This window comes from Lagenorhynchus albirostris, chromosome 8 (genome assembly GCF_949774975.1).
Source record: "Lagenorhynchus albirostris chromosome 8, mLagAlb1.1, whole genome shotgun sequence".
Lineage (NCBI taxonomy): Eukaryota > Metazoa > Chordata > Mammalia > Artiodactyla > Delphinidae > Lagenorhynchus > Lagenorhynchus albirostris.
In genome coordinates, this window is record NC_083102.1 from 85,399,093 (window position 1) to 85,416,520 (window position 17,428).

General features: G+C 34.0%; 2 protein-coding genes across 8 annotated transcripts in view; one reads left to right on the forward strand and one right to left on the reverse strand.

Annotated features, from left to right (window-relative positions):
- Positions 1-17,428, forward strand: part of TMEM60 (transmembrane protein 60) — a 200,722-nt gene that overhangs the window by 117,772 nt on the left and 65,522 nt on the right. Inside the window, exon 3 of one of the 4 annotated variants that reach the window (XR_009542028.1) lies at positions 5,214-6,591. The exons of the other annotated variants lie outside the window; for them this stretch is intronic. The gene's annotated coding sequence lies outside the window, so the exon portion shown is untranslated. Of the gene's footprint in view, positions 1-5,213; positions 6,592-17,428 lie in introns of those variants that run through there. 4 annotated transcript variants of the gene reach the window in all.
- Positions 5,588-17,428, reverse strand: part of PTPN12 (protein tyrosine phosphatase non-receptor type 12) — an 85,706-nt gene continuing 73,865 nt past the window's right edge. For 3 of the 4 annotated variants that reach the window (XM_060157220.1, XM_060157218.1, XM_060157219.1), the window contains 6 exons: positions 14,410-15,392; positions 10,718-10,795; positions 9,755-9,822; positions 8,612-8,642; positions 6,998-7,105; positions 5,588-6,450 (listed from right to left, as the gene is read on the reverse strand). In XM_060157220.1, coding sequence (XP_060013203.1) covers positions 6,389-6,450; positions 6,998-7,105; positions 8,612-8,642; positions 9,755-9,822; positions 10,718-10,795; positions 14,410-15,392 — 1,330 coding nt within the window. In that variant the 3' untranslated portion in view covers positions 5,588-6,388. The remainder of the gene's footprint in view (positions 6,451-6,997; positions 7,106-8,611; positions 8,643-9,754; positions 9,823-10,717; positions 10,796-14,409; positions 15,393-17,428) is intronic. The other variant, XM_060157217.1, reaches the window with a different exon arrangement.

A 17,428-nucleotide genomic window follows, 5' to 3' on the forward strand; every position in this document is an offset into this window, starting at 1 on the left:
ACCGCCAGGGAAGTTCCCTTCATCAGTTTTCAAGCTGTGTGATTTTAAAGCCTATTAGTGACAGTTGACTTAAGTACCTAGTCAGTTAACTAGCACACACATTTTCTAATCAGTTAACTAGCACACACGTTTCTTGCCTGCTAAGGCCTACACTCCAAGCTTCTCTGAAAACTAGGGCATATAGTAGTGTCAGTAATTAAGTGCAAGGATTTTGTAACAGGAGCTAGGTTTAAATTCTGGCTTTGCTACTTTGTGTGACTTTAAATTATCTAAAGTCTGTATTCCTCAGATTCATCCATAAAACAGGGATGTCCATCTGGCAATTTTCGTGAAGATTAAGAAAGATAACGTACTCAGAGATTAGCAGAAGGCCTGGCACTTGGTAAGCATTCAGCAAGGTTAATAATTATTAGATAGGCCTGAGTCTACATGAAGGTGTATTGATGCCTTAAGATTTGCATAATGACTCTTGCAAAGGGGGCCACTTGGCATTAGGGACTTCACAAACACTCTAAAACAGTGAAGCCACCCCAAGAAGCTTTGGGGCTATAGCTTTCTAAATTTTCTTGAGTGCCTTTCCTGACTTTTTTTTTTTTTTTGGTACCTATAAATTTCCTCTTGGCTTGCTTTGCTGCCCCCTTCTGACAGAATGGGGAAGAGTTCCATGCTGTCCCACCTCTACAGCCACTGAAACTGCTAAAAGCTATCAATGTCAAAGAATCCAACTTTCAAAAGCCTTTGGCCGTAAATTCAAGTGAATTCAAATGAAAGCAAAGTCTAAATGTAAAATTTCTACATATAAATTTTACTTTATTTCTGTTACATGGAAATCGATATTGACAGATGAAATAATATTAAAATGGATCAATCCATTTTCAATCGTTAGATTGAGAAGATGCCAAGAATACTTCGTTATTCTGAATGGCAACAATAAATTTCCTATAAACTTCATTTTACCTTTCTGAAACAATGTGTACATATATAATTTTAATTTTAAAAATGTTTTTCTAGGGAATTCCCCAGTGGTTAGGACTCAGTGCTTTCACTGTGGAGACCCAGGTTCAGTCCCTGGCCGGGGAACTAAGATCCTGCCAGCCGCAAGCCACAGTGTGGTCAGAAAAAGAAATAAAAATGGTTTTCTAATGTTAATCTCAGCTAATCTCTACATATTTCAGATTACACATTACATGTAGTGTGCCCAGATTGGTATTTAAAATTTTTTGCATAGAAGCTGCATGAAAATGTTATTGTATAATTAATTGAAATACAATGAGAAATGCTAAATACTTAGATTTTATATTTAATACAGTAAATTATTTAATGCTTTCTCACATTTTAGTTTAAGAAAGTATTGGAAATATTCTAACAGGTTTACATATAAGTTGATAAAGCTAAAATTTAAAAACTACAATACTTTAAAATATCACAGATGTATTGTACATTTGTGTACTTACTATAAACTTAATCCTACTAAAATTTTTTTCAGTCAGGAAAACAATGTTTTAAGGAGAAATTTAGAACTACTTTTCTGTTTAATGTTTGGCTATTTGGGTATAAATCTGTAGTAGCTAAAGAATATGTTTTTGCTGAAATGTTGACAAGAGAGTTAAGTCACAAATACTATTACATTAAATCACGATTATAGTACATAGGCCATCTTATCTCTAAAACATGAAAAATGGCTGGAATCTTTGGAATTCCCTTCCCCCACTAACTCAACAAAGCCCAGATTTGTTGTAGTTTAAAACACTGAGACACATCTTCTTGAGCTACCCAAGCATAGCTGCTTTTCACTGATTAAATTGTTCACAATATAATTGGTCATCTGCATATCATGCAAGATTTGTGCACCTTAAAGACAAATAGCGGGGGAAACAGACTACAGCAAATCTGTTAAGAAAATACAGCTTATATTCAAAACTAGAGCTACTTTTAGCACAATATATTGAATGGATATGTGCCAAAATTTTTGTTAAAGTTTTCGCAATTCTCCATCTGCCAGAATTGAAAATATGAGCTGGCATTTAAGAGCTGTGTAATAACAAAGATCTAAAATTGGAGAATAGAGTATTAAAAAACTGAAATTAATTCACATCTGATTATTTAGAAAGCTATTAAATGTGAATGTGAACTTTTGATATCTAAAATAACGTCAGTAGAAGCAGGCAATTAGGAGACATCTGTGTAAGAAAACAAAAAGAGCAAAAACTTTTCCAAAACTAGCACAACTGATTTAATTAAATTTAATTCTATATTTAGGATTAAAATAGAATGACTTCACAGATTGCAATCAAGACCACCAAAAATGTACTTTAACAAAAATATTATAATCAGAACACATTTTAAGGCTAAATATACTTAAGATGTCCTTCTTCACTTGAATTTCTCTAAAAAGCTTCAGATTGCCAATTGCATTATTTTTATTGCTTCCCTTCTCATTTAGCACAAAATCATCTCTTTTTAGTTTAACTATGTGCCCATTAATAGAAAAATGGATAAAGAAGATGTGGCGTATACATACGATGAATATGTTACTCGGCCATGAAAAAGAATGAAAATTTGCCATTTGCAACAACATGCATGGGATTAGAGCATATTATGCTAAGTCAGACAGAGAAAAACAAATCCTATACGATTTCACTTATATGTGGAATCTAAAAAACAAAACAAAACAAACAAACCTAACAAAACAGAAACAGATTCATAGATAGGACAAACTGGTGGTTGCCAGAGGGAAAGGGGGTGGGGGGATGAGTGAAATCGGTGGAGATTAAGAGGTACAAACTTCCAGTTATAAATGAGTCACAGGGATGTCATGTACAGCACAAGGGAATACAGTTCATTAATATTGTAGTAACTTTGTATGATTACAGATGGTAACTAGACTTATTGTGGTGATAATTTTGTAATGTATAAAAATATTGGATCACTGTGTTATACACCTGAAATTAATATAATATTGTAAGTCAATTATACTTCAGTTAAAAACTGACACAGGCAATGGCATTAAAAATGTTTTAAACAGGGCTTCCCTGGTGGCGCAGCGGTTGAGAGTCCGCCTGCCGATGCAGGGGACACGGGTTCGTGCCCTGTCCGGGAATATCCCACATGCCGCGGAGCGGCTGGGCCCGTGAGCCATGGCCGCTGAGCCTATGCGTCCGGAGCCTGTGCTCCGCAACTGGAGAGGCCACAACAGTGAGTGGCCCGCGTACCACACACACACAAAAAAAAATGTTTTAAACAATAAAATAAAAAAAAGAATTTCATAGTTTCAGCTATTTGAAATGACCACAGGGGTTTAGGACATACAGTTATGTAAATTTGCTCAGGTAAAAACTTAACCACGTGTCCTACGAGGCTGTTACCTGACAGGAAGTCACTTAGCTAATGACTGAGCCTAGCTCAGCACTGACAATATGACTATGGCTTTACTGCTCTGTTTACCAATATTAGGAGAAAATATCCATAAAGTGAAAAATACTAGAGTAAAAAATACTATTTGTGAAAAATTGCTTCCAAAAGAAAGGTAACTGACAGTGTTAGGATGGAAAAGGAAAGATTAAAGGTCTTTGTAGCATTAGCTGTAAGGGAGAGGATTTGGATAAAGTGGCAGGATAAATTTGCTAGTGGTTTATCTCAGATACAAATGACCTTATTATATGCTTTATACAGAAAAATAAAAATGAGTAACTTTATTGAGTGTTCTAGGCAATATAAAAATCACTGGGAGAAAGCTAAAGGTGGAAAAAGGCAGAATTTAAAATATTATAAAGATAGGCAATGGAATAGAAAGAAAAAAAATCTAGTAATTGACTCAGATCAATGAATATATAACATATGACGAGACTATATATTTAATAGAGGAGGGACGTTAACTGGTGATTCATAAAAGGAAAAAGAAATCTACCTCACACTCTATACAAAAAATTTAATTCTGTAGCTTTAGATAAAAACATAACAAATATAAATAAAAAATAAAGCTTCTAGAAAACTAAAGAATATCTTTATGATCGTGGGGTGGGCAAAGATTTCTAAAAGAGGACACCAAAAAGGAGTGATTATAAAAGATTGATAAATTGGATTTAATTAAATTCAATTAAAACAAAAACAAACAAAAAAACACCATTAGTAGAGTGAAAAGGCAAAGCACAGGCAAACCCACTTGGAATATATAAATAATTCCAACAAATCAATAAGAAAAAGACAAACAACTAAATAGAAAAACAGGTGCAAAGTTGCCAGATGATAGGATATCTGCATACTCAGCTTTAGTAGATACTGCCAAACAGTATCTGCTTGAGACTTGAACAGGTCCTTCACAAAAATGAATATCCACATGGTCATAAGCACATGAGAATGTGCTCAACCTCATTAGTCAGGAGGGAAATATGTTAACAATCAGAACCACCACTTTGGAAAATTGTTTGGCAATATCTACAAAGCTGAATATATATGTGCATACTCTGTAATCCAAATATTGCACTCCTGGATATATACCCAACAGATTCATATATATATAAGTGTACCAAAACACATTTTAAAATGTTTGTAGCAACAAAATTTGTAGTTTTCCCAAGCCAAAAACAATCCAAATGTCTATTAGTAGCACAATGAACAAACTGTGGTATATTCATAAAATGCAAAACTCTAGCAATGAAAAATGAACAAGCAACTGCTACACATATAATACTGAACAAATCTTAGAAGCCCAAGGGGAAGCTTCTCAGTGGCTGGTCCTGTTCTACTGCTTGACCTAAGGGTGGTCACACTCAGAGGAGTGTATACTTTGTGGTGGTTAATATGCTTTTTTGCACCCTTCTGAATACATGTATACTTCAATGAAGGAGTTCCAAAGCAACTCCTTCCCAAGAAAAAAATCTTTACAAATGATTTTAGTGCCATATTATACAAATCATAAAGTGTATGGAAACTAAATTTTTTTTCAGTTATACTTTATTTCAGTTTAAATTTTATTAAGAAAATGATATGCTATAGAGGTGTTTGTGTCTTATGACTGTCAAGGGTCCACTATATTCACATTTTTTGAACAAATATATGAGAAAAATGTGAAATTCTAAGACCACTGAGCTTTATAAATTTTCCAACATGAAATCATAGTATTATTTTCTCTTCCACAACAATCCTCTTTCTATTCATATACGATTACTTTATCTCACTTTAGTCTCATAATTTCTTCCCTCTTTTATATGCAGAGGGAAAATACAGATGTCTATCAGCTTTGATCCATGATGTCAAAATTCAAACTTGGTACTTACGGAAAGGGCCTCTGCTCCAGTGCAGGATGGGAAGAAACCAGTTCCCTTCTCCCAACTGCACCTCTGTTTGGTGTTTTCCTGGCATCCCAGTAGGCAACAATGAGAAGGCTAAGAAGGACGCCTAGGGCTGACTCCAGGATAAGTATTTAGAACTGCAAAGCCATGTTTCTGCAGAAGGTGCTCCCTATTCTATAATTAAGAAATTAAACCCCATTCACACTCATGACTTAAAGATAAGACTCAGCTGGGAGGAAGGTGGATATTAAGTCTAATTTCCCACAAAAGAGGAATGAAAAACCAAAACAAGTAGGCACTGTAAAATTGTTTTTGTCTTTTTAATGGCAGGTCAAATATCCTGAAACATACATATATTTTGATAGTCTTCTAATCCCAGTTGAGTTCAAATATTAAAGTAACACACACGAGCTAAGAGAATTCAATATTGTTCCAAGGCACTTACTGAATCTCCATGACTAAATTAAAACAAGGACAATTAGGATGGACAATTAGACAGTTTATAATATAAAAATAACTTTTTGCTTACAATTTACAAAATGTATTATTATTACAATCTTTGATCTCTGATAACCTGTAATGCTGGCTGCATGACTCCAGCAATTTTAAAATTCTGAAACTATTTTCTAAAACTTCAGGGCAAATAATTTACAAATAAGGTACACAAAGATTTAGACCATGCAGAAATTTCTTACATCTTCTGTTAATAATATTTTATGACTGTAACTTTATCAAATTATATACCTACTTGCCCTGTACATATACAAAATAATGCATACATGATAAAACATTAGCAAAAGAGTAGTCCTTAAACTCAATTTATCATAAAAGTATTACTATATTAACATGTCTACAAGCAGCGTGTAACAGGGTTAAGAGACATTAAGGCAATAATACTTGAAGTTACAAAATAAACCATATGTAATACTTTTTCCTAAGTGTAATATAAGGCAGGTAGATGGTCCCAGCAAAAAACACTAAGGTAACAATCTACACTGCTGTTAGTCCCACATTTTTAAGATGGAATACTATAAATCTGGCTTTCAGTGGCACTTGAATTTTCCAGTATAATTTAAAGTGTCTTTTAGTTCCCTGAATCATGTCCATTCTGAAGGTGGATCTCTTGGTCCTTTGGGTTTTCCACAGCGATTACCAAAACCTATAATCAAAATACCACAATAATTCTCCAGTGTTCAGAAATATTTTTAAACTATTAAGCTCATGTCTGTAGACATTCTTATTTTATGGAACAAATAAATTTCCATATGGAAATTTAGAACTTAAAACTAAACAAATCTCTACAAACACAAACCAATTCTTAATTTGTTCTGGGTAGTTGAAAATTATTGCTTCTTTTATAAAAATAAAATCAATTCTATCAAATGTAAGAAAAACAGCTAAGATATTTTAGTCTTTCCGACTCAAAAGAAAGATTTGTTTACATACCGCAGTTTTTTATATTTTAGTTTTTAACCTCAGTATGAAACAGAATAAATTAGTTCACTTGTTTCATAATTAATTCCAAGCAACTTTGACGGTACATGTTTTATTCTTGGCAAGTGCCATTTAAGGGCCTGAATAAATCATAGCACAAAGATAAACTTTGCCTTAAGGAAATTCTGGAATGATGGCAAATAACTTTTTTTCATTCTTGCCAGCATTAACTACACAATTACAGTTTTAAAATCATCTAATAAACAAATTACCAATCTCTGTGGCTTCTGTTGGACTTTCTGATATTTGATCTTTCTTGTTACTGAAAGTAGTTGGACATTCTGTACAAGTCTCTGTATGAATACCTCGTGCTGGATGGTCTAAAATGCAAATCAAAGCCATTGTTAGTCATAATCATGTTTAGCATCATAGGTAGAAGAATCCTCTAATTGTTTTAATGTGGGCAGTTAGTTACAAGAGCACGTTTTTTCTTGAGCATCGTAATTTTAGAGGCCCAGATAAATATAAATGCAAGGGTAATGAACACAGGAAATTATATTAGGTGTTCTTGCAGGCACCTAGAAACCTGCAGCGAGTACTTCTGCTGTGACGATTCTCCTTATGCTCCTACTTTAACTGCAACTGAAATGCCTTTATATGGAAATCAATGGCAAACAAGTTCATAGTTGTTAAGGATAGAACATAGAAAGTTCATAGAAAGTTAAGGATAACTGTTCATAGAAAGTTAAGGATAACTGTGAGTGTGAATAGAGTGATGGAATCTAGATTGAATAGAGAAGGAAGAGAAACCAGAAAGGAGTTAACAGATACTAAGAAAATAAAAGACCCAGGGATCTAGCCAGAGCAGCAGAAGTCATATAACATAGATAATAATAACAGCATTGCTACCATTTCAGTGCCTACCATGTGCCGGGCACTGTCTAATACTCTCCATATATGATTTAATTTAATGAAATCTTCGCAACAATCCTCTAGGGTAGGTTACTACCATTGCAAAAAATTTCTTCTCTGCATTTCACAGAGAAGAAAACTGAAGCCTAGAAAGATGAGGTAACTTGCCCAAACCCAAATAGTAAGTAAAATGGCAAAAATGGGGCTCCAATCCAGGTGGGCTTGACGCTAAAGCCTCTGCTCTTTTCCTTATAATATGTTGCTGAAGAAAAGTAAACAGAGAATAATAATTTATGAGATGGAATGGAGCCCCATTAGGCAAAGATCCAGGAAGAAAGCAGCTGAAGCAGCATGGAGGGTAAGGGCAGAGGTGATAGATAAATTGAGGGAAGTGTATAAGCTAGGATGTTTGATGAGCTGCTTACATAGTTACTGATTTATAAGAATTAACAATAACTTGACCTATTTTACTATGATCATAAAAGTAATGTAGTAGAAAAATTTTCTAACTTGGCATTATTACACTGCATTGAGCTAACATAATCTTACTAGCCTTCACAAATGTAAAAGTCCTAAAAGGAAGATTTCCAAAACAATTGATTTTTAGGCCCCCAATTCAATCATCTAGGTTAATTTGGCGCATTTATTCAAATCATTGTCAGATCTAGATTCTAAGTGTTTTTATAAACAACAGAAATAAAATACAGGGAAATATTTTTAAAATAATTTCCTTCCCATCAGCCTGTTAACTACTGATAATAAATGCTGTTATCCTCCTGATCAATAATAATATCTGGTATAATAACGAATTTAAAAGAATTATACTACATAATTCAGGTTCTAAAAGAGCTGTCCTACATATTTCCACATACTGAAATAAATTTCACAAATAAATAGCATACACAATGAGACATGCTATTTTATGGAAATTAATCTATATAATCTATAGCAAAAAGGAACACAGTCCAACTTACCACATGTTTCACTTCCAGAGGTTATCAAGCCCTACAAGGAAGACATTCAATAGCTATTACAGTACATCCCTTTCATGTACAAATTATAGAAAATTTGGTCTGTTTTGAGTATATATCCCAATAAATCAAGATCTATCAAGATTCTCATGTCAAAGGAAAAGAAAACAATGGTGTTTTCAATTAGGGTTAAAAATGTTTAATGTTGTGGTGTTTTATACTGGGAGTAAAAGGATAGGGGAATTCCTTTTCCTTCTGGATGAAAACTGAAATTGCAGAAGTTACTACATACGAGAACATACACACAACTGCATTTTGCCAGCCCTCTACTGTATTCATCAAATTATGATATCACTGATTGTAAGACATAGCATCATTATTAGGTTACCAGTACTTTATCTACCAATTAAACTACCAATGCTTTTTTAATCAATTTTAAGATATACCCCAATTTCAGATATTCAGATGTGAGAGAAATAAGAAAAATATTAATGTGGATGAAAAATAGCATTTCCCGTGGCTATAATATTTAACTTACCAATACTTCACCAATTAAATTATATCACAATGCTTTACCAATTAAAGTATATCACAATGCTTTTTTAATCAATTTTAAGATATACCTCAATTTCAAATATTCAAATATGAGAGAAATACGAAAAATATTAATGTTGATGAAAAACAGCATTTCCAGTGGCTAAAATATTTAGCTACCAAAACATTTCCTGAATGTGAAAGGAAGTCTCATGTGACCAGAAAAACTAAAGGGAGAGACAATATACCTGGTTCTATAATGGAAAGAACAAAATCTAGGAAAGTACTGGGACCCTGAAAATAGTAACTCCTGTTCTATTCATACCTCCAAAATGATTTGAAACAAGGCATAATTTACAAATTTCAAAAGCAGCTTGGGAAAATAATACTCTGAAGTGATGGTCATATGTAGATCATAATGCTCTTTAAAAAAATTTTAGATCTCACATTTTATACACTTTTCATCTGAACTCATAGCGTAAGAAATAATTATCAAAATTATATTTAATAGTCTTAAGGTAAGTTATTATAACAAACAACTGTAAGATAAATTAATAAAACAAAAGAACAAAAATATTGAGCTATAGCTGTTCCAATCCCAAAAGGACTCACTTCAGGTTTTCTTTGTTCACACTGTTCCTGATTTTGAAGTTCACTCCACTCAGATCTTACAGGTGTATCTGAGAAAAATGAAATCTTACAATTAAAATTAACATCTTTAATTATGAAAATTTCTTGCTTTAAGGTAATATACAAAAACAGATACTGTAGATTTTTAGAAACTATCACTTCCACTAAAAAATTTCTAGCTTCTATTAATTGAAGAATATCCCTTTAAGCTTTGCTTTCTTCCTTAAAATTTAAAGAATTGAGTTATCAGAGTTTATTACAAGTGGATTGTAATCTACAGGTGTGACAGACATAGACTTATTTATTTAATATTAGTGGAGTATACGGCTTCACTGTTTTTAACATTCTTAAAATCAGTTAAAATGAATAAAATATTTGTAAAATGCAGCTCAGATAAGACTAGTAGTGTGCACCTCCACTGAGCACAAGACACCGTAAATATATTAAAGCTCTTTCTATACTCTTTTTCAGGATGGGAAGGAGGAGGAATATATTATCAATACTCTGAAATATCACTTTCTCCCTCACTGATACTCTTGTGGCCTTAAGGGTACTCAGTTAACATCAACTGAGTGATGCCTGCCTACAACAGAATTTAAATGTTTACTTACCTAAACTGGTACCAAGTGAAGCAGTTAATGTCTTTTCATAAGTAAATGCCATTTTTAATGAATGAAAAGACAATAAACTGTATACAGTTATAGTTGCATTTAACTGGATTATAGTGTTTGATATAAATGCAGCCATTTTATTAGCAGTCTTAGCAAATAAAAAATACCATTATAAGTATTTTTCATACAAGGAATTAAAAACATTTGTCAGTATAAATTCAAACCTGTTTTTGAATTTAATTGTGTAGCTCAACAGCAACAGACTGACATCAGCCATGTTTTTCAGAGCTTATTATTAAAGCATGAAATACGTAAAATCAGAAGATATACTCACTGTGTTCACTGGCCAATACAAAAGACTCAGGAGTTCTTTCAGGTAGGGGAGGAGGCGAATCTTCACTAACATCAACATCTATAACAAATACAAAAAATTTAGACAAATTATGAACTTGTTAAAAAATGTTAACTCATTTAAAAGTGAACTTGTTACTAAACAAAATAAGACAGCTTTCTTGACATTCTTATAAATCACTGCCACAAGTATCTAGGAGAACCAGTTTTTAAAAATGCAAAAATAAACAAGATATCCTTATCACTTGACTTATCAAAAACAATTATAAAGCTTATTGAGCAAAGACTGAACTCTATCACTGTTGCACAGAGAAAATGACTCTCCCATGACGTTCCTGACACCGTGTAGGCATTAATCACACTGTCTTCTGAGTTTGAAGGCATCTTCAGCAGAGAAGCCAGCAGGCGAGTGCCTTCTCTACTGGGTTTGCTGATAATGCTTTGAGTCCACAAAGGAAAGCTTCAGTCATTTGACTTAAATCAGTGCTTCCCAAACTGTGATCAATTGCTTAACTCCTTTTACGAGTTTTGCCATACTGTGGACCATATGTCCTATTTTTTTTAAATCCCACTCATTTTAAACTTAACTATGTACTTCAGTCATGTTTTAAATAGTAATGACTAAAATAGCATATTAAAAGTGTTAGTTATTTTCCTAATATACAAAAATACAACCATTAAAATTTTTGGATGTTCATTTATTTATTGCCTAAAATCTTGTGAACAGTGGCATATGACCATACTTTGAGAATACCGACTGAAGCCATATACAAGCTTTTCACCAGTAAAAACAAAATTAGCTCTTGGAAAAGATAATGCATTAAGTAAGCCTTGTCAGTTAGCCTCATTATGGCATTAGGTGAAATGAGAGTATTAGATCCTTTGAGGTTTCAGTGGAGGTAGAAAAAGAAAATATGAGGATACAATTCTGTGTGTGGACTCTCAGGTTAGAAAAGATGCGGCAAAGAAAGGAAGGTGTGAGGATCCTATATTGTCTGGCCCTTGACAACTGTTTTCTTAAAAATGTGAACAACTGTGCCATGATACTTGGCTATTTTACCACATTTGATAGGCTATGCATTAAAAAGAGAGTGAAAATCAAGAAAAGCCTTTTCAATTTTCAACATGCATGAGCCAGGTATGACTGCTCTGGTTCCTCCTACAATTGTTTAGCTGAAGACACAAGAAAATACAGCCCCTGGATCCTGCTGAGAGAAGAGTTCCAGTCCAATACTTTATATATATGTGTGTGTGTGTGTGTGTGTATATATAAAAATCTGTATACACACGTATACACACACACACACACACACACACACACATATATAAAACATGAGTACTGGAACTCTCTTGTATATAAAGTTAAGCTACTAAAGAACTATCTAACCTGTCTGGTTAACAGTCTAAGCAATCATATTTCCCCTTGCTCTTTTGTTACTAAGAGCTCACAGTGAAGAGATGGCTGTTGAAAGGAAGGGATGCATAATCTTGACACTGTGGTGCCATTTCACAGTTACGTGAACAAATCAGGAAGGACAGTATGGCTTGTTTACAACAAGTATCAAGTATCTTTCGGAAACTCTATACCTCTTCTGTTTTAACAGTCCTCGCTCTTAAAAGACTTTATTTTCTAACTGTGGCCTTGGCTTCTCAACTGCATGTTTCTCCCTGGATCTCTGGATTGCCTTTTCTGTGTTATAAATTTGTGTTTCAGAGGTTATCCAACCAGAGCCTGCACATTTTTCGTAGGCTTTTGTAAATCATACACTTTATGGGAGCCTAGTGTAGCCATGTTTGAGAAATCTTTCAGGAGGCCTGAGTCAATATTAAAATCAGAATGATAGCCAGGAGTTTTTTTTAGGCAGTAACTTATGCAAAAGGTTGTTTTAGGTATCAAAACAAAATTATTCCATAGCAAATTTTAAAACAAACAAGCAAACAATAATCTAATCCTTGAGCCAAAGGTTCACCTACAAGGTAAATAATTACTAACATTAAAAATAGGACTGCTTGTAGTTATGCTGCAACACAGAATACTTACACAGGAAAATCTTCTGTTAATACCAAACTCATTTAGCATAGTTAAGGTAGGGTGAAAAGAAACCAGAAATCACATTTACAGCTATCTTTGCTTTGAAATACAAATAAAATGGAGAGAAAGGAAGTGAGCTGGTATACAGAAGAGTGCTTTCAACTATTCTGTACAGTATGTTGTATTCTAAAGGAACTCTTTCTGTTATCACTAAAACACTGGTCATATGGCAGTAACTTTTAATGAGCATGTTATATCATGCATCCTTCCTGCCCTCACCAAACTCTATTTCTAGTAATGGTTTAAAAAAATTTATTTCCTAGGTACAAAACAAATGCCTGATATGCTAAAAAAAAAAAAAAACAAAAACGACAATTTCTTATCTACATGTTTTCTTGTGTAGTTACAACTTAGCAGTTATTTTTCAAACTCTGAAGTCGAGGGAAAAAAATATATTAACAATTTTATATTATGCCAAACTGATAAAGTAGTATTTATTGTGGCAACCATTATCTTCTGAAGATCCTTCAAATAAACCACAAAAGAATCAAGAACACAGAAAATCCTGTAAATTTAAAAAACTAGCTTAGACTCTCATTTACTCTACCAGATACATCCCCAAGATAAAAAAAAAAAAAAGTATGTGTGAGTTGAGGAAAATAGAGGCACCACAGTATGGGTGGTACTTACTGGGTGAAAATTAGAAAAAGTCATCTTTCAAGTTCACAGTACTTATTTGACTGCACATTATAAATACCAGTCTATGTGTGTCACTATCAAAGTTCACTGACAAGTAAAAGACCACTGATAATCAACCTATCAATAAACAGCTTTTGTGTTTATATATTTGCTGTCAACTTCATGGTCTTTTTTTTTTTTTTCATGGTCTGTTTAAGACGGCACCGTGGTAATTTTTAGCAGATTAAAGAGGAGTTTCAAGACCCAATAATACATCTTGGGAACTTAGGGGATACGTTATCTTGAAATGCTTAGACTGCTTAAAGAAGAGAGTCATTAATTAAACAGTAGTAGCACTGATGACTAGACATGGAAATATCCCACTTTCTACTGACTGAATTAAACTTCCTATATTCTGCTGAGCAGCTGCAATATTGCTCCTTGGTTAATAAACTCATTGTTGAAAGGAGCCATTTTGCAAGCATTTATGAGGAGGTTTAAAATTTTAAAAAGGTATTTTGTAGTTAAAAGATCATAAAAAGATAACAAAATAGATATCTGTAATATACATGGGCAAAATTAAATGGCCAATCAAGCCATTCTACAATATTTGTGTCACTGTCACTTTAAGTAATCCCTAAATTATTTCTAATTATTCAGTTATATAAAATTTTGACCCATATAAATACTAAGAGTTGTAAGATATAAGAAGAGAAAATTTTCAGTTACAACAATTTAAATATTTTGGAAACAAAAAGTCCAATAATGCAATGTGATCAAACTAAGGTAACAATAAATAAAGGGCTTACTTAAAAAAAAAATTAGTATCAAAAATAATGAAATTTTGCGTAGGTTCTGGAGTAAAGTGTGGAATAAAATATAATGAATTAATATAGCTAAGCTGCTTAGAACAGTGACTGGCACATAGTAAAAATATTTAAGTGTTAAGATACTATTATCATTACCTTTTTCAGCACCTGAATGTATTGTTCCTGCTATATCATGTCTAGCAATGGACATTGACAATACTTTCCTTGTAGAAATGCTTTCAGTACTAGCGGCAGCAGAAACAGTGGCACTTGCTGTTGAAATACTGGTTTTATTCTTGGTCACAGCACCATCAGAGTTCCTTTCATCAGAGTCCGAGTCATCAGAGTGAAGAGGATTAGTAAAACTGAGGGGTGCTCTGAATAGAGGGGAACTGTTGTGATGATCTGTGAGATCATGGGTTGCAAGTTGTGTCGTGGGGCTTGGTGTTGAACTCCCAGTTTTCATTGTTTGACAGTGGGTATCTGAGGATTTGCCTTCAGAGGAATCAGGCATGGGTAGAGTATTCTCAGGTCCATGAAATGACCATGGTGCATGTCCTTTCTCATCAAGAGGTAAGCGGTCTGGCCTTGGAGGTGTGTCTGAATTCTTCTGTGATTCTTCTGGTAGGATAACTGGAGCTTTATTTGACTGTGTTGCATTGCAGTCCACACAGGAATTCTGGGAAATACCATCAATTTTTAGATCTCTTGAATTCAGTTCCTGTGATTTAAAGACTTTATCAATTGTACATGGTGAAGCCGAAGCCGATTTAATTTTAATTGCATGTCCCCTATTCAAGAGTGTGTTCCCTTCAAAACTTTTTGGTCCTTCTTGAAGAGGGACCTTCTTAATCTCAAAACTTAAATTTCGCTCCAATTTTTTATCTATTTGTTCAACAGTTGATTCATTTTTCCCTGTAAGTTCTGTTGATTTATTATAGTTTCTGTTGAGGTCTGTTGAATGTTGTTCTGATGAAACCACGTGCAACACTGGCTTTGGATGGTATCTGTCATTGTCCTGCCACACAGTAGTGACTGTTGGAAAAGCTGAAGGGGGAGAAGGTGTCAAGATGGGTGGCACTGGGTGAGGTTCTGGAGGCTGCAGTATTTCTTCCTTAGCATCCCCTTCTACAAGGCAACTGGAAAATATTAAAAAAAAGGGTATTAAAAGAATGTTCATCCTTTTAAAAAATAAGTTTATAGGTAACAGTTATGTAGCTAAGCCTCTTTAAATTAAAAGTCAGTAGAGTCTGTGGTTATGAATTAAAATTTGCCAAACTAAGTTAATGTTTAACAAGGTAGTAATGTATGTACATTGTTTAAAAAAGTCAAATAACACAAGAATTTTAATAAAAAACCAGCAGTCCCCTCCCACAGCCCTCCATTTACCCTGACACATCAAGTCTCAACTTTTTAAAAACAGCTACTTCGAAGATTTGCCTCCATATTTCAAAATATTTCAGAATGCATAAACGTTATTACTTGATCTTTCTATTTCACACATACTCTACTGTCTTCCTACTATTGAAATGTCTTCTCCATCTTCCTAATACTGCTAATTTTTGGTTAGTTCAATCTTATGACTACAGTTATTATTCATACCAATGACAGCATGATTTCTTATTTTTTCTTATATAACTCTTATTTTTTCCCTAATAATTGTCTTGGGTTTCCTATGTACCATCAGTAATTCAGCCCTTCTTCAAACTTTCCTGCAGATTTGTACACCTCCTCTCAATTGGTCAAGCATACCAGGTAACTATCAATATCACAGACATCCGTCTTAGAAACCTTGAGCCTCACGCTCCAGTGTGGACCCCTGGCCCCCGAGGCTACCACAGAGCTGACACTCTCTCTTGTGTTACACTCTCCCGTTTCCCAGGTCCCATCTTTGTTTTTCTAGCTACACTTGCTCAATTTAGTGGGTTATACCCTCCAATTGCCTCTTAAGAACTATACATAGGAAACAAATTTCCTGAGGCCTACATAATTATTATATTTTCAAGGTTACTGACTTTTGGAAAAGGTGTATTATTCTAGACTAGAAATAACTTTCCTTAAGAATTTTATAATTGTGATTCCTGTTCCTTTGAATGTGAGCTGTTTTTTCTCTCTCTTTTGAGCTTTTAGTTTTTTTTTTAATTCTTCATGTTCTACAATCTCATGGTGTAACTTTTTTTAATCCATTGTATTACAATTTTTAATCCATTATATTGAGAACTTTCTGTGCAAAAATTCATGTTACTACTAGAAGCTTCTTTCATAATTTCTTTTCTTCCAGTCTCCTTCCAGACTATGATTAGTTTTAATTATTATTATTACTATGAGTATGTGACATACCTCTCGGTTTGAGTCTCTAATTTCTTTATCTTCTCTCTCCTATTTTCTCTATTTGTTCATTTTCTTGGGAGATTTCCTTGACTGTCTTCTAGCCTTCTTTAATTAAAATTAAATTTGAATTTTTAAAATTTATGCTATTATATTTTTAATTTCCAAGAGCTTCTTATTTATTATGCCTGTTTCTCATTTCATGGTTGCAATATTTCCTAATTACTGAGAAAACAGACATTTGCCACCCCCCCATCTTTTTTCTATTCTGTGTTGTCTCCATTCCATCCATTTTTCCTGCTTATTTGGATTATGTCTTTCACGTTAGAGGCTTTGTCAAGTGTCTGATAATTCCTGGTTCTGTTCATTTTGAGAGAATGGAATATTTTAAATGACTGGGAAATGTGTGTGTAAATGTACGGGGGAGGGCTTGTGGCTTAGTGGCCATCTTACTGCTTGGTGACTGAATACAGTCCTTGCAATGTCATTGGTGGGCCACAACCATCAGTAACTATCGATTTCCTCTCTTGGGCTGGTTAGTTTTTCAAGAGAGGGGTTCTGTCTCCCACCAGAAGTGGCTATCAGTATTCTGGGAGCCAAATAAGGGGTGGGAGCAATCTCACTATTCAGCATGCAGATTCCTGCTTTCAGCAAGGAACTAACAACCCCACCATCAGTTGGACCTGATATACTGAACCCAGAGACTTCCAGGTTCAACCACGCCAGAGTAAATCCCTCCCTACTCTGTTCCCAGGTGTGCGCGAAGCTGTCATCTGTCTGCTCAATTTGATGGAAGGAATCTGGGGTTCTAAACACTTTATAGAGACATTCAAGTACTCTTCTTGTT